The sequence below is a fragment of the Eptatretus burgeri genome, chromosome 8 (genome assembly GCF_056783735.1).
Source record: "Eptatretus burgeri isolate ZD-2024b chromosome 8, Ebu_testis_v1, whole genome shotgun sequence".
Taxonomy (NCBI): Eukaryota; Metazoa; Chordata; class Myxini; order Myxiniformes; family Myxinidae; genus Eptatretus; species Eptatretus burgeri.
In genome coordinates, this window is record NC_140968.1 from 63,818,117 (window position 1) to 63,842,359 (window position 24,243).

The 24,243-nt window shown below is 42.6% G+C and overlaps 2 protein-coding genes across 12 annotated transcripts in view; one reads left to right on the plus strand and one right to left on the minus strand.

The window, feature by feature from the left end:
• LOC147021880 (protein FAM117A-like) overlaps nucleotides 1–904 on the plus strand; it is a 269,319-nt gene extending 268,415 nt beyond the window's left edge. For all 7 annotated transcript variants that reach the window (XM_085892291.1, XM_085892296.1, XM_085892293.1 and 4 more), the window contains one exon: nucleotides 1–904. This exon is cut by the window's left edge and continues 34 nt beyond it. In XM_085892291.1, coding sequence (XP_085748417.1) covers nucleotides 1–300 — 300 coding nt within the window. In that variant the 3' untranslated portion in view covers nucleotides 301–904.
• The window catches only part of LOC147021882 (islet cell autoantigen 1-like), an 81,657-nt gene continuing 58,107 nt past the window's right edge, over nucleotides 694–24,243 (minus strand). For all 5 annotated transcript variants that reach the window (XM_085892300.1, XM_085892304.1, XM_085892301.1 and 2 more), the window contains 2 exons: nucleotides 5,180–5,284; nucleotides 694–3,300 (listed from right to left, as the gene is read on the minus strand). In XM_085892300.1, the coding sequence (XP_085748426.1) occupies nucleotides 3,182–3,300; nucleotides 5,180–5,284 (224 nt within the window). In that variant the 3' untranslated portion in view covers nucleotides 694–3,181. The remainder of the gene's footprint in view (nucleotides 3,301–5,179; nucleotides 5,285–24,243) is intronic.

Sequence of the window (24,243 nt, forward strand, 5' to 3'; positions counted from 1 at the left end):
CCAGACAAAAGCAAAGTCTACTTTGTACCTACCAGTGACTCAGCCTTTATTTCAGTCAAGACCCTCAAAGCACCCTCTTGGGCATTGGGCAACAGAATGAAGTCCCCCAATGAACTTTACTCCTTTCCTGCTTTCCCATCCTGCCAAAGCGATGGCTCAAGCGGCAGCTCTGAGTTAGCTCTGCCTGGAACTATCAGGCCTGGCGAGCGAACTGTGGCTGCGAGCTTGAAAGCACAGGCTGTGGCTCAGCGGCCCAAAATGCTCGCCGGGGACTTCCCAGGACTTCCTTTGCTGTGCTGACCTCTGATTATTGCTACAATCTTGATCCTTGACAGTTAGACATTTAGATTCTCTCCTCTCAAGCAACATGAATTTCAGGTGTGCGTGATAAACTTTGCAATGCTGTATATGTCAGAGCTGGACTCTGGTCAAACTTTCATCAGTTGACTTACTTTAAACAGCAAAAAAAAAAAATACCTGTTTTGTTGTGACAATGCAGGGAGGCAAACCATCATCTGTATAAGGAATTTTTTTTTTTGAAACAATTTAAATAAAAATAAAAATCTGTAGTTTCAACTTTGGGCCTGTTACAGGCAAACGTTGCCCTTTACATTTATTTCAACGATTTAAATTTGGATCATTACCTTTGGGAATTTTCACCACCACTGTGGAAAACTATATGCTTTAATTTCCTATTTTGAATACAGCTTTGTTTGAAATTTATGAAACTATCAATTTTTTTTAACAATGCTGCCTAAAAGTTTGCATTTCTAAATGATACTCGTGCATGTTTTTTCTTTTTGCATTTTCAGTATTAATGATGAATGTTTGTGGGGGTTTTTTGTGCGCGTGCAGGGTGGTTATTAAATGGTACACGTTTTCCTGGAACGCAGGACAAGTGGTATTTTATTTCTTTTGCAATACTTTACAAAATAGTTTCCAATAAATTTTGTATTGAGTTCATCTTTCACTCCTAACAGTCTTGTACATGTGCTTTTGCTGTGTTGCAATGTTTTACCAAACCAAGGCCACTGCCCTTTGCCCACTGGTGAAGGAGTCATATATTCACCCAAAATTAGCAACAAAATGCATGGTTTGAATCAATGTGATAAAGGGTCATACATTTAATACAGATACCAATATGCTGGATATTTTGCATTTAATCCCCCTGCCTCCCCCCTCCCAAAGTTATCCCGTATCCGATAGGCCCAAAGTAAAATCACTTATTTGTTTTAATTAGACAAAATTATACAGTTGCCCAATTACCCTACATGCATCATGCAAAGCAGAATTAAAATTTTGGTTCAGTCGATTTACTTAATTTCAATTAAATTATATATTTTGAACACCGGAGAACACGAATTGGAACAGGAACCTGCAGTTTATCCGTACTTTAACTCTGAATTTGGCAAATTATACAGTCTTGCCATGGCCGTGCATGTGTACTCACGGTATAGCAATTGCTTCAGTCTGTCAATCAAACAAAATTTAAAATCACTCCAAACAGGAAATTTACCATTTATAGGGACATCATAAAAGGATACAAACAACAGGCACAAATAACTAATTTAACGTGTTAAATAAGATGTGAGAGGATGCATCAATGGTGGTAAACCTCTGATTCAATGTTTTTGGAGGGTTTTTCTGCAGCCTACAAAACTTTTATTTTGTTTGAAATTAATTATATATTTGAACACTATAGAATGCAAATCAGCTTGTTTGCACTTCCAAAACCCTTCAGTTGAGAAGTAATTATTGGAAATACGTTATGCTGCCTTAACCAATCAAATTTGTAGCATGCTCTGAGGTTGGAGTAACAGTGAGATTCAGACAAATATGGTGGGGCTAGCGATGCAACCACAGAGCTAATTTCGTCCAAAAGATCCGTTTTTTTTTTTCCAAAGATCGTTCCAAAAAATCATCAGTTTCTCCGAGAAGAATTGGCAGAAGGTTCAACTCTGGCCTGTTCCGTTTGACCCATCGGCTTTGTGTGGTTTCTTTTGAGCCTTTTATTCAAAGTTCACAAACAAAGCCAATATAGATAGTGTTCAGAAACACAAAACAAGATTTAAAAAGACCCTTTCCCATGTCCTCTTTCTCGAGATTCCCTGGGTTAAGGTGTTCGATGAACTCTGTCGTATTAATAAGGTTTTGGTTAAAATGCTAATTATTTTTTTATGGTCAAATGCAATGTCAAGAAACTTTGGTAAAAGACTGAAAGCCTCAGCTAGTTAAAACGCACAGGTTTCATCGGTTTTCACTTGCTTTGGAACTCAATGCAAATCATGAACAAACCCTGTATGTTAGAACGTGATTAGATTTTGTGGAGAAAACCACATTAAATATAAAATAGCAGTTCATTGATATGTTAAATGTTAGAATGTGACTTAACACAACTTGAGAATTATTGGGATTTTTAATCTGCTTTAAGTATTGCTTAATTTACTTTAAGGGTTGCAGTCTCCATAAATCGGTGCTTTAACAAGAACCTTTAATTCGACCAAATGCAAATTAATTTTTGCTAACAGCATTGCAATGGTATTTGAATTTTCAGAACAACTAATGCATCAGTTTAGATGTTCAAACATAGTCACCGTTAAAACCCAATTACAACAAAATTCTATAACGTCACGTAAAGTCTTTCAACTGGAGCTCATCATAAATCGAAATGCCAAGCACAAATTCCAAATACATAGGAAGTACAGTATTCCAAGAAAGGATTTGACCAATGGGATTCATACAATAAAACTTGGCTTTAAATAATATAAATTATTTCATGTTGGTTGGTTTCGGTGAGGGGGAGGGTGGGGTGTGTGTGGAGGAGGGGGCTGGGGGGGGGGAGGAATTCCTTCTCAGCAAAATAAAAATTCATCCATTTTCACCTTGACAGCTTGGAGATCAATGCAAAGGTTTTTTAAAAATTTTTATCTACTGAAGGAATAAATGGGTTATGAATTGTCAATTGAGGATTGTAGCTTCCTCATCAATATCTGATATGTTTTTTCCTTCCTCCTTCGAGGTAGGTGGAAGGTTGACTTCACCTGGCTGAGTCTTCACATGTTTAGTTCCCTCTGGGAGTTTCCACTGCCTCGGAAGGTAGTTGCTGCACCTCCAATGTCTATCAAGAACTTACTGAATGGCAGACTGATGCTGCCATTTCCATTCAGTATTAAAATCGATCTCAGGCCTTTAGGAGGTCTTGGTCATTGTTTGGCTGACCAACAGCATCAGGGTTGGACAGTGGGTCAAGGTCAGCAAAGAGATCAAACCATGCAGACATGTTTTTAGGTGTTGTAGAACCTGTAAAGGTAAAGTATTTTATTTAGGAAGCATACTTTCCCAAATGCAATTTGAAGACAAATTTATTCCTGCAATAATTAAATCAAGGGTTAAGTACAGTGAAGGTTCAAAGTTCATACTTCATCTTGCGCACAAAGCCCGATAATTAAGTTCCGACAGTAATTTATATTTTTTTCCCCTAATTTTAACTGGAAGTTTGGTCTCTTTAATTAATCAATTTTAAAAAGCTAAATTTTAGAGATTTTTCAAGTACATTGGTCAGTCGATTGTTTTTCTGTCTGTTTGTCTGTCTGTTTGTTTATCTGTCTGTCTGTTGTCTGCAGGTCACAATTTTAAACTGATCTTCATGAAACTTCACCACATGGTAGAGTTTGTCATAAGGAAAAAGCCTATTGTTTTTAAGGTCAAAAGGTCAACATAGGCCAAAGGTCAACAACTTCGATGAAATTTCTAAAATCCTCAATTTTTATCCGATTGACTTGAAATTTGAAGAGGATTTATATTTTAAGTCACTGAATTCAATCAGCCAATTATTATTGAAGTCAATATAGACCAGATTTCTGAAATTGTCAATTTTCATCTGATTCACTTGAAATTTGAAGAGTTGCTGCAAATTTGGTCATTAATTCAACCACCAATTATTTCTGAGGTCGAATTTGTTTTATGGATTTTGCAAGTGTCGTGCTCTGCACGTCTTCTCATTGTTCTGTCTGTTTGGCTGTTTATCGCCTACAGGTCACAAATTTGAACCGATTCTCACAAAACTTCACCACATGGTAGTTTGTCACGCGGAAGAAGCCTATTGCTTTTGAGGTCAAAAGGTCAACAACTAAGGTGGTATTTCTAAAATCCTCAATTTTCATTCAATTGACTTGAAATTTGAAGAGGATTTATATTTCAGGTCACTGAATTCAATCAGCCAATTATTATTGAGGTCAACCAACATAGGCCGGATTTCTAAAATTGTCAATTTTCATCTGATTCACTTGATATTTGAAGAGTTGCTGCATATTTGGTCATTTAATTCAACCACCAATTATTTCTGAGGTCGAATTTGTTTTATGGATTTTGCAAGTGTCGTACATGCTCTGCACGACGTCTTCTCCTTGTTCTGTCTGTTTGGCTGTTTATCGCCTACAGGTCACAAAATTTGAACCGATCCTCACAAATTTTCACCACATGGTAGTTTGTCACGCGGAAGAAGCCTATTGCTTTTGAGGTCAAAAGGTCAACAACTAAGGTGGTATTTCTAAAATCCTCAATTTTCATTCAATCGACTTGAAATTTGAAGAGGATTTATATTTCAGGTCACTGAATTCAATCAGCCAATTATTTTTGAGATCATATTTGTTTAATGTATTATGCAAGTATCTGCTCTGTATGACATCTTCTTCTTGTACTGTTTGTCAATCACCTACAGGTCACAATTCTAAACCAATCGTGATGAAACCACCAATTTGTAGAGGTATTCTCAACTGAGAAGCCCATTGATTTTGAGGTCAAAAGTCATCTTGTGGTCTCATTTCTAAAATCGTCATTTTTCATCCGATTGACTTGAAAATTAAAAGCAATTGAATAGTGCATCACTGAATTGGGAAACCAACTATTTTTAAGATCCAAAGGTCAACTCAAGGTCAAACTTCTAAAATCATCAATTTCAATCTGAAAAATCATCAATTTTCATCCAATTGACCTGAGCTTTGATTAAGATTGTCAATTTTAATCTTAATAAAATGTACAATTTGATGGATCCATGGCAACTTTTGGAGAGGGGATTGATTTTCCAAGTGTCGTGCTCTGCATGACGTCTTTTTCTTGTTTATTTATTGGAGGATGGATTCAACTGGATTATATTATACAGAATGACATGACCAGTTACCTTTCGAAGGAGGCATCTCATGGCCTGGTGTGGATGATGATGGTGCAGACTGAGTTTGCTGTGCCGAGGAAACTTGGCTGGAAGGCTGTGTACCCCAGCTGAACTCTACAGGATAAGGTTTAGGGGACAAACGCAAAAACGTTAACTACTTCGATGATATCGCTCTTATGGCACAGGCACAGTTTGTTTGCACAAATATACACTAGTTGTTTTATCATCATGTCTTCAGCAATCAGTATGCACCAGTGAGAGTCCATGGGTTGCAAGTTCAGTCAAACATGAAAGAATCTTCAACAACAGGAATGTGGAAGCAAATACATCATGGCTGTGGGGGTCGCTAATCGACCGTGAACGCCAATAACTCAACCGCGTGACCTAGGGTCCTCCCGTCTATAGGTTATCCGGGTTACCTAATTAATCACGTGATTTAATTACCGGGGAACATGCCCTCGGTACGCCTTGTCCGAACCGGATCACTTTACCGGACAGGAGCACTTTACCGGATCGGCTGTGGGGGTGGTAATATTAATAAAGAACACAATTTCATGGAATTATAAAATCTCATTTATGAGTATGTCGGTGCTTTTTATGCTGTGCATGTCTCTTGTAAAAATAAACTTACTGAGATGAACTTTGGTGCAGAAACAAAAGGTAAACACCAGTTGATCTCAAATCAAATGAATAAAGTCCCAAAAGGAAAACTCCAGGTGAAGGATAAAAACGATATATTGTGGTACTAAGACTGCAAACCTGATCTTGTCAAACTACAATTAACTGTATAAACTACTCATCAATAAAACTTTCAATTCAATTCCACTTTTATCAATCAAGTTAATCTAAGCAATCTATTCAAAACAATCACGATTATTTTAATTCTTCCAATGTTAGTGCTTCATCCAGGACAATAGTACATAGATTGGGGATGACTCGGAGTGGGGTGTTGTGGTTTGGGAGGGGGGAGGGGGGAATTGCAAAGTCAACCTGTCGATACAGTTGTAAATAAAGTCAATGAAGAAGGTATCCCAAATATATATATATATATATATATATATATATATATATATATATATATATATATATATATATATATATATATATATATATATATATATATATATATATATATATATATATATATATATATATATATATTGTTTGTTTGTTTGCCGGCCGGTGGTCGGGTGAGAAGACCACTTGGAGGGAAGCTATTACGGGTTCCCACCAGACTCCCCGGAATTGTAAGCCATCGCACACGGATAATTCCGTGACGCGGTGGGTCGCTAATCGACCGTGAACGCCAATAACTCAACCACGTGACCTAGGGTCCACCCATCTATAGGTTAACCGGGTTACCTAATTTATCACGTGATTTAATTACCAGGGAACACGCCCTCGGTAAGCCTTGTCCGAACCGGATCACTTTACCGGATCGGATGCAGCCGAGGGACACTGCCAAGGATGTACCGGCTAAAAGGAACAGATCGTTGGGAATAAAGTCCCGGCTAAGCTAGGATTCGGACCATGCTGGATCAATGAAGGATAAGACAAAATTGAGCAGGGAACATTTCCAATAATGATTTATTTCCAAGCAGGCGAGGAAAAGTACGTGATACGATCAATAGATTTATTGGGGTGTGCAAGCAGAGATAGGGAAGAAAGGTGTGGTGTGACAATAAACAAGCAACTTACAAAAGGGGACACAGAGCAGACTTAACGTGAAATAATAATAATAATCTTCTGCAGTCTTACCTGTGTGGGCAGGTACCAGAGGACGGACACACACACGCACACAACCCGATGAAGAGGAGGTATTGCAGCAAGACAGGAGAGGAGTTGAGGCTACGGTCTTGGTACCTTTGTATAATTGATTGCCCGAACGCGCCACCAATACTTTTGGGGGGGGTGCTCCGTGGTGCGTTGCCCCCCTGACAACTGGCACGTCATCTCTCGCTTTGGGGGGCTTCGTGCAGCTAGCGTTGGCCTGGAAAAGGAGACGTGACCATCGGCGTGAAGGGAGGGACTCGGGTGGAGAGGTCGGGGTCCAGGCGATGCCAACAGGAGGCGGAGTCCAAGCGATGACTGCAGGAAGCGATCCAGTGTGCGTGGAAGACGAAGGAGGGCAGAGTTGAGGTGATGTAAAAGTCCAGCTTGAGCGGAAGGCGAGGCAGGGCAGAGAGAGATTGAGGACTCCACTCAGACCTTTATAGGCCCCGCGGTAGGGGGGCCACCCCTAAGTGGTGTCGTCACCCGAATCATGCACTCTTATTGGCCCTGTTCCCTTGCTCCACCCGGACGCAACATTCCACTTCCGGAAAGATTACTCCAAGGCGTAAAATGTCTTGCTCCGACCTCACGACATGATATGAATCACCCACACTGAACTCCATGTCATGAATTGCCTTGCACGATCCCCCGACGACCGGCCGAAGGTCCCGCATGCCTGCTCGGGCACCCCGACCAGTACTGGTCAATGTGCCTGCGCCACTTGGCCCAAGATGTACAACATGCCACCGCCCGTTCGCAGCTTCGCTGGTCGTAGAGGCGAGAAGGTAAGATGTTATGGCAAACCCATGCACAGATGGTAAGATGTGTCCAAGAAGGTGTCATGAGCCAAGTGCTGGTCTGCCTTCGAGAACATTCCGTACAGAATGCTTCGAGCACATTCCCATGGCCCATGTGGTTAGCGCGCATTCGCCCGATTCTGCGATCATGTGCGCAGGGCCAACACAGATACGTGTCAGAAATTGAGGGGGAACGATCGGTTATATAATTATATGGAGGTCTGGCATGAAAAGGATATAGATATGTGTCAGATGGAGAAATGGAGGGAAAAAAGAATGCCATTGAATCCAGAAATGGGTTGAAAGGAACGCGCCACTTGCACCTTGCACACTCGCATCCCGCCCAACGTGGCATGGGGTTGCCTTTCTATTATCGGCCTCGGTACACGTTTCGTGCAGCGTGAGCGTCGAGCTGGGTGTGTTTCCTGTGTTGTGAAAAACACCATCCGTGCAGCCTTTTTAAGAGATATTAATTCGTTTGCCTTTTCAATGCAACCGGCAATCTTCCCCAGATCATCGGAATCTCGAGTCGATAATCTCGAACTGTCGAGCAAACTGTATAACTCGCCGCAAACGTTGGGTTGAGGGATCGTTTCAAGACGGGAGCTCTGCGCTGTGAATGCTCATGTGGTGTTTGAGCGCCCTTTCTATGCCCCTCCCCTGTATAAGTTATTGCGAGGTTATGGTGGTTTCCTTGCAGCCGCAGAATGTGCGACACGCAAATTCGGATTTACCTCAGAAATAATCAGAAAAGAAGAGTAGGAATGATGTTAGAAATGAAATGAAGAAGAAATGATGGAAGCAAACCGAGCTATGAGATCCTCGCAACGCACGCCCCCGTTGTCCCGCTAGACAAAGGGGAAGGGACTATCTACAAGTAAATTAACGGAATAACTGTCTTGGGAACACTGTATGTTGGATGCATGTGATTCCGACAACCGCAACAATATTATATATATATATATATATATATATATATATATATATATATATATATATATATATATATATATATATATATATATATATATATATATATATATATATATATATATATATATATATATATATATATATATATATATATATATATATATATATATATATATATATATGTCCGTGTTCAGTTCAATTTCCCCACCGTTTGTTTATTATTCGTGTGGACAGGGCTGTGATCTTCAGGTAGCCGTTATTCTTTGCTATCATTATTTTGGACCAACCGCTTCACACAACCACCTGAACCACAACCCTCATAACCACACCACCGAGTTCCACCTCGGCACACGGTTGCCAGAGGCCTGGCCTTCGTCGAGGGAAAGCAGGCGGCCCCCATTTCCCCCTCCCCCGGACGAATGGCATCTCCACGGTGAACTCCACCCGGCGTGTGGAAGAAGACAAATACAGCGACGAGGGAGCGTCCCCGATTTGGCGGGAAAACGCTTCCTTCGAGAAGCTTCCCGTATGTTCTGGAAGGAGGACGGGGCGAGAGCGGAGGGGTGGAGCATGGGTAATAAAAAGCGCAAACGGAGCGTGTCTGTCTGTCTGTCTGTCTGTCTGTCTGTCTGTCTGTCTGTCTGTCTGTCTGTCTGTCTGTCTGTCTGTCTGTCTGTCTGTCTGTCTGTCTGTCTGTCTGTCTGTCTGTCTCTCTCTGGTTGCTGCCGCTCTCTCGCTGTCGTTGCTGAAGCTCTCTCGGTCGTCGTTCAATTTCTCTCTGGAGTTGTGCTGAGGAGAATCTCTCAGTCGTTGCTGGAGTTGTTGCTGCCGCTGGACGCCGCGGAAGGAACTGTGCTGCTTCTGCCGGAGCTGCGTGAAGATCTGGGCTCGTGTCCGAGTCAGGAACTTGGAGCGGTCGGTCGGTGGAGGTGCGGGCGTCACGAGGGAGATGCGGGCTGGATGCGCAGCCCTGCTGTGTCGCGTGAACCTGCACGTGCATGTGGGGAGAGCCGGAGAGAGCTCGCCTGCCGCTTGGCAAGGCCTGGGCGCAACCACGGCTACGCTAGCTGCCGTGGGGACGGGACGTCGTGACTCGCCCAATCAAGGCACCACGAGGGTGCAGGTAACCTGCAATGGTCTCGTGGGACTCTTTCGGTCTGCCAAGTCCCACGCCATAAAGACCCAAGAGGTCCAGTCTGACTCCCTTGTCTGTGAGGGGGTCTTTTTCTTTTGAATGAATGTTATGGCGCCGAGTCTTTCAAGTAGAATCTGTTGAAGTGATTGTAAGTAATAACCATAGTCGGTTGTAGTCTTTTCGCCTTGCCTGTGTCTTTGTCCCTGTCCCGCAGTCTTCAACAAACAACTGCATGCGTATTTTTCCATCATTGCTTACCTGCATGATTGTTTGTATATGTGCTGTATAATAAATATGCTTGTGTGAATGTTAACCCGTTCGTCGTGTCCTTTTTCCCCAAATTGAACTGCTATCTTGCTTTCGGAATACTAGTTGGGTTTTGAATACCGATAATAGAATCGTGTCCGGCGAGGTCTGGCGATAATACCCGCTCGGTTATCCCAGAACGGAACGAACCGCTTGAAGCGGTTCGTGTCCAAACAGGCCTTCGCCGAGGTACGGTCCCTCGGTAGGTTACCCTCACGAATACTTAGGTATATCGATATTTGGCGATTGACCCTATTTTGCGCGGGTAGAATGCGGACTGGGCCGTGGTGGGATTAAAAACCCACCCGTGACTGGTTTCTGGCGTTGTTCCAGAAAGTCACGACTGAATTGTCCATTAGGTGGGCGAGCGTAGATTCGTAACAAAATATATATATATATATATATATATATATATATATATATATATATATATATATATATATATATATATATATATATATATATATATATATATATATATATATATATATACATATATATATATATATACATATATATGTATACATATATATGTATATATATATATATATATATATATATATATATATATATATATATATATATATATATATATATATATATATATATATATATATATCAAAGTGCAATAGAGAAGAAAGGTTTATGCATCAACATTAATAAAACTAGGGTTATGGTGAGTTATGAAGAAGAAAAGAAATCAGACAATGGACTTATTCAAAACATTGAAAAGCAGTTTGAATAATTCAGTTCACTGTTGGCAGTATTATTGATGGTGTCAAAAGAGGTGCAGTGGTATCAGTGGAAATTTGGTAACAAAAGCTGGGATTTTTATCTGGAAAGGATGTGGGAATCAAACATATCAAGAAAAAAAGATGAAGATAAATAAATGTTCCCGAGCAATGAGAATTCAATTTAGAAAAAGTCCATAGTTTTTGCAACCTTGGAGACATGATAGACATCAGGTGGAGCAGAATTAGCTGTTCGGTCAATAATACAGTCAGCCTGAAAAAGTGGAGATAATTGTGGTATCCTGAAGCACAGAAACATTCCATAATGCATAAAAGTTAAAGTTTATAATGCCTGTATGAGAGTGGTATCAATGTATGGAAGCAAAACATGGGTGCTGCAGATCGACAATGTAAAAAATAATTAATGGAAATAACAGAGATGAGAATGATGCAATGGATGAATTGATGATTTTTGAAAGAATGCAGCTCTCAGAAATCAGGAAGAGGAAAAAACACGAATGAGGAAGAAATAAGGAAGAGAAGACTTCATTGGTATGCTCATGTGCAATGAAAGTCAGAAGATGAAGCTGTAAAGAAAGCAATGAAGCTCATGGTGGAAGGAATAAAGTTGAAAGGACATCAAAAAGATGGACTGAAAATGTCAAGAAAGATATGGAATGTTTGGGTTTGCAATAAACTGATATGAATAGATCGGTCTAGAATGCAATCATTTGACCATCCCCCTGAAAAAAAAAAAAAAGAAATGCTTGTTATTGAGAGATGGTATCACTCTTTTGTATAGAATAAATCGACGTTAATCGAAAAGACAGTTAAAAGGGGGCACAGTTGGACGGAACAAGGAAAGAAAAGAACGAACACAAAATTGAGTTGACTTCTGGTTACTAGGTTGCTCCATATGTGTTGCTGATTCGTGAGTTCCTCCTTCCTGTTCCAAAAAGCTAAGTTTCCAGGACCAGATATGTTGTTCTACAGTTTTATATTCATTCCTGTGTTTGTTGGCCGTGTTTCCGTCCAATTTTCTCTGTCAAACCGTATCTTGTTGTGTTGAATTAGCAAATTGGTGTCCCGAGTAAAGTGGAGCCAATTCTTACAGGCCTGGGCTAGTCCAGTTGTTGCTTCTGCCTCCGGTTTGACTGCACGTGCTTCATTTTTCACTCCTTTTCTCCCAAGTATTGTTACATTGATCCCTCACCAAAATCCCTTTCACTTCCTTGCTCCAAAAAATATACAAACAACAACAAAAATTTCACTTCAAAAAACAAACAAACTCAGTGCACAGTTATTCCTTCATTCCATATTCCTTCTCCTTTTCAATATCCTCCAAACTGAATCTTCACTGAATAAAACATTTCTTCCTTTAAAAGCTCTTAATTACATTCCAAAAAAAAAATATATATATATATATATATATATATATATATATATATATATATATATATATATATATATATATATATATATATATATATATAGCTCCGCAAAGCGGGTGTAACCCCTCAGCCCCTTGACGCAAACCAATTTCAAGATGGTGGCCAGATTGAAAATCGCAGCGTGCTCATTTTCGAAAGGAACCTTCCTCTACCCAACCCCAACACACCCAGCAAAAATGGATTTAATCGGACAAGGCGTTCTCCTCGAAATTGACGGAAACCAATTTCAAGATGGCTGCCATGGCGGCCACAGTGAAAATCGCAGCATGCCTATTTTGGAACGGAACCTTCCTCTACTCAACCCCATTATACTTCGCCAGAATAAAATCAATGTGTGAAGCCGTTCTCAAGTTATTGTCTGGAAACCAAATTCAAGATGGATGCCCAAGCCGCCATATTGAATATCGCATCGCACTGATTATTATCGAAAGGAACCTTCCTCCACCCAGCCCCAACACACACTGCAAAAATGGGTTTAATCGGACAAGGTGTTCTCGAAATCGACGGAAACCAATTTCAAGATGGCTGCCATGGAAGCCACATTGAAAATCGCAGCGCGCCCATTTTCGAAAGGAACCTTCCTCGACTCAACCCCAACATACCCTGAAAAAATGGATTTAATCGGACAAGGCGTTCTCCTCGAAATCGACGGAAACCAAAAGTTGACAGACGCCCAGACAACGCCTATGACGACAATACCCCTTAGCCAATTCAGGCTGAGGGGTAAAAAAAAAAAAAAACAGTCTCGGCTCACCCCTTTCCTCACTCCTCGGTTTCTCCCCACCCCTCCGCCTCACAAATCCTCCCCGACCCTCCCCCAGCTGGCTTCGCTCCTGCCCTGCACCTATGCACCTACCCAGCTTCACCTCCACCCTGCACCCTCCCAACTTAGCCCCCATCCCGTATCCTTCCATCTTTTCCCCAGCTTCACCCTTCACCCACGTCCTCTCCTTGCTCTTTTCCACATTACTGCACCCTATCAGCACCTCTTACTCCACTGTCCCTAACTGTGCAGACCACAAACATCCGAGACTCCAATTCAACCTCGCTGATCTCTCAATCCAGGCCAATGCCGATAAACCAGGCATAATCTGTTTCAAAGAATCCTTCCTCCCACATGACATCCCTGACTCCTTCGTGTCTCTCCCTGGCCATTGTCTCTTCCAGTTTGATTGATCTAAACCTCATCCTGATGGTGGAGTTGCACTGTACATCAATAACTTGATTTCACACACTCCGTGTACTGCTTTTACACCTCCCAAACCCCAGGAGTACCTCTGACTGAGACGTCCACTTCGCTCCCACCTCATGTTTATATGTGTGTTGTACCGTCCTCCATACAGACAACTCCATCTACATCTCTCAAACGACATGGACCAACTTTTCACCACTCATCCCAACTCTCACTTACTCACATGTGGTGATTTTAATTGGCACCATGCCAAATGGCTGGGTGTTGGTACATCTGTCACCAGGCATTGTAGTCCGGCAGATATGCGAAATATTCTGGTAGTTTTGTGCCTTTGATGATACAAGCATGAAATTTGGTACACAGTTATAGCATACCCTTAAGAAACATTTTGGATATAGGGACATTCCAGATTACCCCTAGGGTCAAAATGGTGGCCATTTTACAAAATGGCTGCCACGAATAACAAATTCTGCCTACAAGGTCAGCAAAGTCATATGTGCTTGGTGCAAAACACAATGTAGTGAGTATATGATTATTATCAACTAGTATGCACATGCTTCATTATCTACTTCATATTTGACTAAAAAAATGCAACTACGGTGGTCTATGAGGGACACAGATAACAGTTTACCATCGCAATAATGCATGGCTGGAACAAGAGCTCTGCAATATGATCATGCATGTGAATGTTACATGAATATTGTTTCTGGAAATATAAATCGATCAAAAATCAAATTTGGTGAAAGGAACTTCGACTCCATGAATATTTCCATTATTAATTACATACTGGTAGCTGGCAATGTCGCGATTAAATGCATAAATTTGCGAAATCGATATTGATGTACTCACTGTATTAATTTTCATGATTGCATAATAGAAATGTTCAAACTACAATGGTGTGTTCATATTGATTTGGGTTTAACATGGTCCTGTCCAGCGCAAAGAAATAATGTATGGTGGCCTATTGGGGACATCGAGTGACAATCACCCAAGATCGCCATTGTGTATATATGCATCTCCTCTGGGCTGGGGTTCGTAGTTGAAAACATTTTAACTCTGCTATTCTCTTTTCAGGTGATAACTCCACTGTAGTGTACCCAAAGACTAATCCCCTGCTTGGTGGTGGTTCTTCCCAATTTTACAGTGACTGATTGGTGGTGGTTCAAGACAATGGCCAAGCATTTTAAACTATTAGACCCCCAGCAGCGAGGGCCAAGTACATCTGTTACAACAATTAACCAGACAGACTGGAACCTATGTGTGCTGTGTCAGATGGACACCACTGAGCCTCTTCATCGTCAAGCTGACTCCAAGCGAAGCACAGGAGGGTCTGGATACCAGACTCTGGCAGACAACCTCCTCAGGTTCAGTGAGATCATCTGCTTGCCAAAATCTCTCGACATGTCCCGCTTGGACGATGGTGAGGGTATTGAGTCCACCTTCCAGCACCACAGGGCTAAGTGGCATGATTCGTGCAGACTACAATACAACAAAACTCAATTGATTCGGGCAGAGAAGAGGAAAACAACCAGTGGGGATACCGAAGGCGTGACACGAAAGTATACCCGTCAGAGTGTCGACCGCACAGAGTCACTGCTCGAAACGTGTTTCTTTTGTGACAAGCCAGCAGGTAACGAGTCTTTGCGCAAAGCTTCTACCTTTGACCTGGACAAACGAGTCAGGAAATGTGCTCTGAAACTAGAAGACAAGCCACTTATTGCTAAACTGAGTGCTGGAGATATGATGGCGCAAGATGCCCTGTACCATGTGAAGTGTCTGGTTTCCCTCTATAACAAAGCAAGGGACACAACGAGAACCTTGGATGACCAGGATGATATCAATCATGGCATAGCTCTCAGAGAACTGGTGTCCTACATCGATGATGCCCGCATGGACGCTCTTGTGGCACCAGTGTTCAAGCTGGCAGACCTAACAAGTCTGTACAACAACCGGCTGAAACAGCTTGGAACAGTCTTGACTGGACGTGTTCACTCGACCAAACTCAAGCACCGGATCATGACATATTTTCCAGACATGGAGGAGCACAAGCCTGGCCGAGATGTTGCTGGTCTTTCCCCTTGTAGCCATGAAGAGGCTGACACAAGAATGCTACTCCATGCTGAAGACGCTGTGAGGCAGGGATACAGCAAAGTGTCGATCCATACAGTAGACACTGATGTCGTGGTCCTTGAGGTGACAGCAGCTGGACGTCTGGATATTGATGAGCTCTGGGTTGCTTTTGGCACAGGAAAGAACTTCAGGTTCTTGGCAGCTCACGAGATGTCTGTGGCACTGGGACCTAACAAGTGTCGAGGTTTGCCATTCTTCCATGCCCTCACTGGATGCGACACCGTTTCAGGCTTCGGAGGAAGGGGGAAGAAAAAAAGCATGGGAAACCTGGAAAGCCTGTGATGAGGTCATTAATGTCACTGCAGCATTCTGTGCCTTGGCTGCCATGCCAACTCCTTCAGCCGTAGATGACCACATGGATGCACTGGAGCGTTTTGTTGTTGTGCTCTATGATCGCAGCAGTAGCCAGGAACATGTCAATGAGTGTCGCAAGCATCTGTTCACCCAGAATGGCAGATCAATAGATGCTCTCCCACCAACTCGTGAAGCCCTAAAACAGCACATCAAGAGAGCTACCTATCAAGCCGGCTACTGTTGGGGCCAGATGATGGAGTCCACACCAGAGCTCCCATCGCCCAGTGACTGGGGGTGGGGGTGGGTTCACACCAATAATGGCTGGGACATATACTGGACAACCCTCCCAGAGGCAACTGAGGAATGTCGGCAACTACTAAGGTGTGGCTGCAAAAAGGGATGCAGAGGACAGTGCAAGTGTGTCAAGGCTGCACTCCAGTGCACAGCTCTATGTCAATGTGGTGGGGAGTGTACAAGAGAGTAGAACTGGGACAAGAGAGATCACAGATGATAATTATGTAACATGTACACATGTATCCATGCATCATAGTAGACTCTGTTACCTGGATCTAGAGGTTCCACTGTATAATTTTGACTCTGTAAGTTGATGTTAGGATCAAACAGAAGCACTTCCTCTGAGTTCAAGAGTGTTAAATGAACAACAGTCATTCCATGGTGCTTGATAACAGTTTTTTGAAGAGTTTGTTGTAGAAAACCGTCCAAAAGTGCAAAAATGCACCAAAAAATGACCAAATAAATGGTTTATTCACACTTTGTCACCTTTATTTGCTATTTCTTATTTGCTAGAATCTATATTTAGTTAAATAAAACCACTGGTATGCTTCTTAAATATAGTTGTATCCACATGTATCCTCCTTGTACAACACAAAATCGGCTATTTTGTAAAATGGCCGCCATTTTGGCTCTGGGAAGAATCTGGAATGTCCCTATATCCAAAAATCTTTGTAAGATACCGCCCTAGCAGTGTGCCAAATTTCATGCTTGTATCACAAAAGCCACATTTTTTTCACATATCTGCCGGACTATTGCATGTCAGCAAATGACTTCCACGACCCCACGGGACCAACTCCATCTGTAAACTTTCCCACCCGGATTTTCCCAATGGCAAATCTTCCATTCTGGATTTGGTTATAACTAACTTCCCTTCCAATGAATCTTACTCTTACTCTTCCTCTGCTCTCGTTGGTTTATCTGATCATGTGCTTGTGACGGTCAACATCTCTCTTACCATTCTCAGTGAACAGCCTCAGTGCCAGTGAGTCTGGCAATTCACTGGCAGGGATTGAAAGCTGCAGCCATTGCACTATAGGACTTAGTCTCCTATATCTTGCACCCCTGATATTAACTCAGCCTGGGAATTCTTCCACAGAAACCAGCTCTCCCTTATACAGATCCATCCAATCTGTTTATCAGTTATCATTCCCATTCTCCTGTACATAATACACTGAATCATGTGATGAGGTAGTCACCTTGAATAAACTTGCCTTCTCTTCCAAGAAAGGAAATCGACCGAATGTAATCTCAGATCATTCCACAATGCCCGCAACACGCATGTGCCCACTTTCAGGAGAGCCAGAAAACATAATCTGTCCAATCTCAAGATTGAACTTTCAAACCAGTGTCCCCCCTCTAAAACGTGGTGGCACCTTAAGTCTGTCTCTGGAGTATGCCCTCCTCAATCCGTTGCCTCATTTCAAATGGCTCCACAGCAGACTGCCCATGAGATGGCTGAATGTCTCAATTCTGTGTTTGCTTCCAAATATTGTCTCCAAACACGCTCTCTGTACCCACCCTACCCAGTTGCACCCAACAGCTCCTGGACTGTTTGTCTTTTTTTTACTGCAGAAGGTGGAGAAGTTTCTAGCAACGCTTGACTCCGATTTTGCAACTGGATCTGCTTGGAAGTCAGCCAACATATAAAAGGGATGAAAACTGATCTCCTTAACTACAGATCTATTAGCTTGCATCCAAACATCAGCAAGGTCATGGAATGCATCATCACAGTTGAAATAAAATCATTCCTTTACTCCAACACCCTAACCTCAGATCAACAATTTGGTTTCAGACCTGGTCATTCTACCTTGGACATGCTTCTGCTACTCTCCCAACAATGGATGGAGCCCCTCAATGTCAGATACGAGACCAGGACAGTCTCTCTGGACATATCTTGAGCTTTCAATACAGTCTAGCATCTCACCTTGCTCTCCAAAACTCTGCCTACAGCATCAAAAGCCAACTTCACTCTTAGGTTTCTGACTTGCTCTATTATCGTAGCCAACATGTAGCTTGCAACAGAACCCTTTCATCTTCACTCCATCAAGGCTCGAGTACCTTAAGGCAGTGCTCTTGGTCCCATCCTATTCCTAATCTTCATCAACTATCTCCCTGGAAAATTTTCTTTTTCTCTGTGCTGATGACCCCCTCTCTGTTATGATATTTCTCATCCTTCAGGTGGACAAGCAACAGCCTTTTCCCTCTCTTCAGACCTTGACAAAATCACAAGTTGATCAAACACTTGAAATACGTCTTTCAATCCTGAGAAATCCCACAAACTCAGCCCCTCCGAAAGGATCACAAGGCAAACCCTCCCATCCAATTTGCAACCTTTCCAAATAAGTTGAGTCACTCAGACTCTTGGGTCTCACTCTCAGCCATGATCTTTCTTGGGGAAAACCACATTCTAAAGTTGACCTCCAGAGCCAGTCACCAACTGGGCATCCTCCATCATGCAAAGTTCTTCCTTGGCACACATGAACTCCTATCCATATACAAGGCCTTCATCTGCAGCTTAATGGAATACTGTTCTCCCCTCTGGGCGAACACCCCTGCCTCACATCTTGCTCAGCTCGACTCCATGAAAAGCAAGACCTGAAAGATCATTGGAATCTCCTGTGATGAAGCAGAGTCTACAGGTCTATCACTGGTCGGCAGTTTGTCGTGTCTTCTTCCGCATTCTTTCTGGTCTTGCACCCTCTGCCCTCTCGGTGCTTTGCTCCCTCTAAAACCATGATCTTTTTTATACCCATTAACACAATCACCAAGGCAACCTCCTTTGAAATTTCTTGATTTTGTGATAAACCTCCATTTTGGAAGTTTAACCGGAGAATTGGCATTTGCTGACATCCAGGCAGATCGGAAGTATCGAAAGGAGAAAGACAAGCTGAAGAGTGTAGACAGAGATAAACAATAGTACAGTAGAATTTGAAGAGCAGAAGAGTAGAATTTGATGGCACCGGCACTAATGCCATCTCATCCTGTGGGAAATGCAAGGTCAAGGTTGGGCAAAACTCTTCTCAATGGAGGACAAAGTCTAATAGACAGTGGATAGGAGAGGGTAAGATGACAGAGTGGAACACGTGTGGTCCAAAAATATTTTGAGGCAAAGACCAAAGGTGAGACATTCTGCCTTATCTCGAGCTGAATATGTGTTGAAGGAGGGGATAAAGTGGGAGCATATGGCATAGATGGGCTTTACAAGTCACCACCATGTATATTGAGAAAGATACCGGTTGGGAAAGAGACATGTTTCAATGTACTAGGATCAAGAGGATGGCTAGGAGCATCACAAATGGGATGGGATAAACCTGTGCAAGAGAACAATTGGCCTTTTTGAGAAAGCATTTCCAGGTGGAATAAGTATCACATTTTGCGGAGATGTAGCCCATTCCTTTTGGTGACAGGACAGACTGCAGTCTCTGCCAGTTGGAAAGTGCGAACAGCTAGACTTTGCAGCATTGGGGTTGCTCCGAATTTCACAATAGCCAGAGAGATGTGGGTTTTGACAAGAACATGATCAAAGGAGCAAAAGAGGGGGACATGAGAGGTTAGATGGAAAGTTTGTCATTTCCTGGTCCAGAAGGGAGGATGTGCTATTGCAGAGCTGATACCCAGATCAGTGGAATACCTTAGCTGCAATACCATGGCTGGTTGTTGCAGAGCTGGCACGGTGACATTTGAAATTGCTGCGGATAAGGAACCGAGTTGGGATAGATGGTTATGGTTTGATCCATGTTTGAGTTATGTGGAGTCGACATTGTTTGGTTGATGGTACAAATTGTGTGATGGTACACAAGTAGTGCAGAAGGATCACAGCAAGGGAAAGTACTCCATACAGATGTTTTGAATAGAACAAGCAATTTTTTTCTGCAAGTAAGAGAGGTGAGGGATTTACAAAACAAGGAGTAACAAGGCAAAATAGTGTTCATGGAACTTGTAGGGCCTTTTTTCTCTATTCCATATTGAAAATCCCCTCCCCACTTTTGAGATTTGAGTTGAAAAAGGGAGAAGTATAACACATGACAAACGTGTATAGAGGAAGACAAGAGAGATCGTGCGCTTGTCGTAAGATTTACGAGCACTCGGTCTATCCAAGGCAAAGAAAAACAAACATGAAATCAATACAACAGGACAAAATTAGTGTAGTCAATTAGACATTTCAATTAATTCATGATATGATTAACACAGCGCAGGAAGAGGGAGGAGTAGCTTGACAGAAAAAAAAGTTCGCCAGGACAGGTCCGGTCAAGAATTCTTAGCTTTTGAAGAAGTTTACACACAGCAGGGAAAACCGCAAGCACTCGCAAATAAACTGGAAAACACTTCCAATCAAACCCCATAAACAAAGTGCTCTGTTATTTGTCCACTGCATAAATGAATCAAATACGTATCCCAGTTCAAAGATTCTTGGATTGCAGAATGCAATAGTAAATCCATGCATCCATCCATTGGGACCATACCCTGTGCAGAGCGTTGGTGCTGCCGAAGCAGTCTCCTTGGCTATTGGGCACACTCCTGGGCGGGTTGCCACTCCGACTCGGTATACCAGCATGCTGGGACTCATTTTGCTGACCTCAGAAGGACGACAGGTTGAGTTAACCCCACCTGGTATTAATTCAACAGCCGAGTGGGATTTGAACTCACGATCCTAGGATCCCAAGCCAACACCAGGCATGCAGTACATCGCGTAAACACAAGATCAGTTTGGGAAAATTTATTTTGCAAGTGCTGCCAAACCACTTGCACCACCCGTTTGGGTCAAAACTGGCGTGCAAAGCAAAAAAAGCAGTCCCAATATAAAAACCTGGTGATGCCACAGTTAAGGCAGAACTTTCCGATCAATACTTTGCTCCAGAAAATACTGGGTTACAAGGTGTGACATGGGCCGAGTGTATCCCTGCCACCCCTGCACTCCAAATAATAAATAAACGTGAGATTTTCTCTGTCATGGATGACATTACTGAAAAGGTAATATATATATATATATATATATATATATATATATATATATATATATATATATATATATATATATATATATATATATATATATATATATATATATATATATATATATATATATTGTTGTGGTTGACCAAATTCGCAAACCACCATTCAGGTCCCTTAGGTGAGATATCTCTAAGTACATGTGTAGTTAGGCCCAAACCCGTTGTCTAGAGGGAATAAATGTCATTCATGCGGGCTGCGACTCTTCAGGATAGCCGTTTTTCTTTTACTATCTTTATCTTGGACCAGCCGCCATTATTACCACCACCAACCACGTCTCAACAGCCATCACAACAACCACCAACCACAACGCCGCTTCACAACAACAACCACCAACCACAACGCCGCTTCACCACAACCGCCACGACCTTTACCGTCACAACTCGCCACCATCGCATCACCGTCATCTCGCGCCACTCGTGGGCACCGATGCTGGACTCGTGCGGGGCGCGCACCGAGCAGCGTGTTCAAAAACATCACGGACTTTCCGCAGAAAAACGGATCAAAAACGACTCACGCCCACTTTTGTTCCGTCCAATCGGTGAGCGAGGGGCAGTTTGGCCCCGCCTCCAGGGCGTTGGAGGGCGGTCGCTATTGGATCAAAAAGCATTCACGCCCACTTTTCCTCGGGCCAATGGGGAGCCAGTTAGAGAGGTGAAAGGTCGGAGGCAGAGGGTCAAAGATGAAAGAGCGAAGCCACGGGGCTTATAAAAACGACTGCGTTCGTCAGACAAGTTGAGTAAGAGTTCAGTTGGAAGAGGAGGAGATGAAGAGTTCGAGTTGGCAGTTCGAGTTGGCAGTTCGCAGTTGGCAGTTCGCGGAGTCGGAGTGAAGAGGACGGAGCTGTGGAGAGGCGGCGGCGGCGAAGGCGGTTGAGGGGGTGCTCGCGTCGGATTCGGGGAACTGCGGAGGGAGAGGCCGGCGGCGCGACCGAGGTCGTGGTGGAGACGCTCGTCGCGGGACCCAAGATTTTGTGAAATCCTCCTTTCCCCGAGCATCAGCAACCCCCTCCTGTTTCCCCCCGCGCTGAGATAGTGCGACAAAGGGGGCCCCCTTCCCACCCCCTACCAGACACTGTCCGCGAGGCCCGCGGAGTTGAGGCACCACCGCCGCTCCGCGTCTCATCATCAGACGGGTAGGCCCGACACTGTCTCGGCCCCAGGCCCGCCTTCCCCCCTCATCCTGGAGGGTGGTTCTCTTTTCTTTTGCTTTGGGAATATGTGTTGTCGGCGCCGTCTGTGAAGTAAAATTGTATAAGTGTTGCCGAGTGCCCAGTAGTCGGATAGATTTGCATTGTTGCATTTGCTTTTTGTCTTCTTTTACATGTGCTTTTGGTGTAATTGTATATGTGTGCTTTCCGTTCATCGCGAAATAAATGTGCTTATTGTTGAACTGTTTTCCCGCTTCGCTTCGTCATTTCTTTCATTGAATCCCCATCTTGCTTCACGTAAAGGGTTGGTCGTGGGCTAAGACGCCCGATAATTAATCGAACCGTCGAGGCCGACAAATAACACCGCTCGGTTATCCCGATAGTACGGAACGGGTCGCTTAAGTGGCCCGTGTCCGAAGTCGACCTGCGGCGAGGTGCGATCGCCCGGTCTACCCTCCGTGTGGGTACTTAGGTAGGTCGAATTTGGCGAGCAACCCTATCCCACGCGGGGGGCGATTGGCTCGATCGCGGTGAGACCGAAAGGTCCACCCGTGACTGGTTCCCGGCGTTAGTCCGAGAGGGTCAAGACTGGATTGTCCGTCCGGTGGGCGACGTGCCGCGATTCGAGTTATGTGGCCGTCAGCACGCCGGCGGGCGCGAATCAGCAACAATATATATATATATATATATATATATATATATATATATATATATATATATATATATATATATATATATATATATATATATATATATATATATACATGTGCATTAAAAGGTTTCAAGACTAACACGAACATTCATCACCAATGGCACAGTTCCCACAATATCTTCAAACCCCATTTTCACAGAACTATTGATTATTAGCCTTTCATGCTGACGGATTTCCATTACTGTTCAGTTCTCCCTATTGTGTTTTTGGTACACCGCTCCTTCCCAATTCCATATCGAGGCGATGCATGACGTCATCGCCAGGCACCAAAGGAAGGGGGTTACTCAGTTTTTCCTTTGTTTTCTTTGATTGTTTGTCTCAGCCATCCTTTCATCGAGGAAGCTAAAATTTGGGGACAAAAGTGAAGATGTGCTTTGGCAAAAACATTATTTTTTGATTAATCAATTAATAATCCAAATTAATTTGGATGAAATTAATTGATTAATTATCGATTTTATTAATTACTTATTTATTTTATTTTTCATCTGGGTAATATCTTACGCCTCTTTTGAGCTGGGAAGCTGATATTTGGACATGACCGTGACCAAGTGATTTGGCAATAAAGGGGATTTTTGATTTATCAATTCATCGATTGGTTATTTTTCAAAAAATTACACATTTGGATGAAACGATGAAGGTTTTGGGATGTTATCCAGCAATTGATTGAGAAATTAATTATTTTACGATTTTTTTATTTTTTTTATTCTGCAATTAATCAATCAATTATTGTACACTGCTCCCTCCCAATTCCGACCATGTGCTGCAAGGTGGCATCGCTGGGTGCGGAAGGTGCCCCGGTGATGTCATGCACTAGAGGATTGTTATTTATTTATTTGGCATGGGGTGGTGTACTTTGAATATATCGCTAATTATTATTATTATTATTATTATTATTATTATTATTAGTGGCCCAGAGGTTTTTCCAACCATTTTCTTTGAAGGTTTGTTTTGTTCATAAAGCCAAAAAATAAAAATGTAGAGTTTTTCCTTCCTGAAAATCCCTGAAGTTGACCCAATTTTTTGTTTTACCTTAAACAAGATTGAATTGAACCTTGCAATATGTCACCAGGTTGTGGTTCTGACATTCTGGCACAACTTGCTAATCAATGCTGTCCTGAGCATGTGCGTCTTACTCTTTATGAAATGCTTTCTATCACCAGTGCCA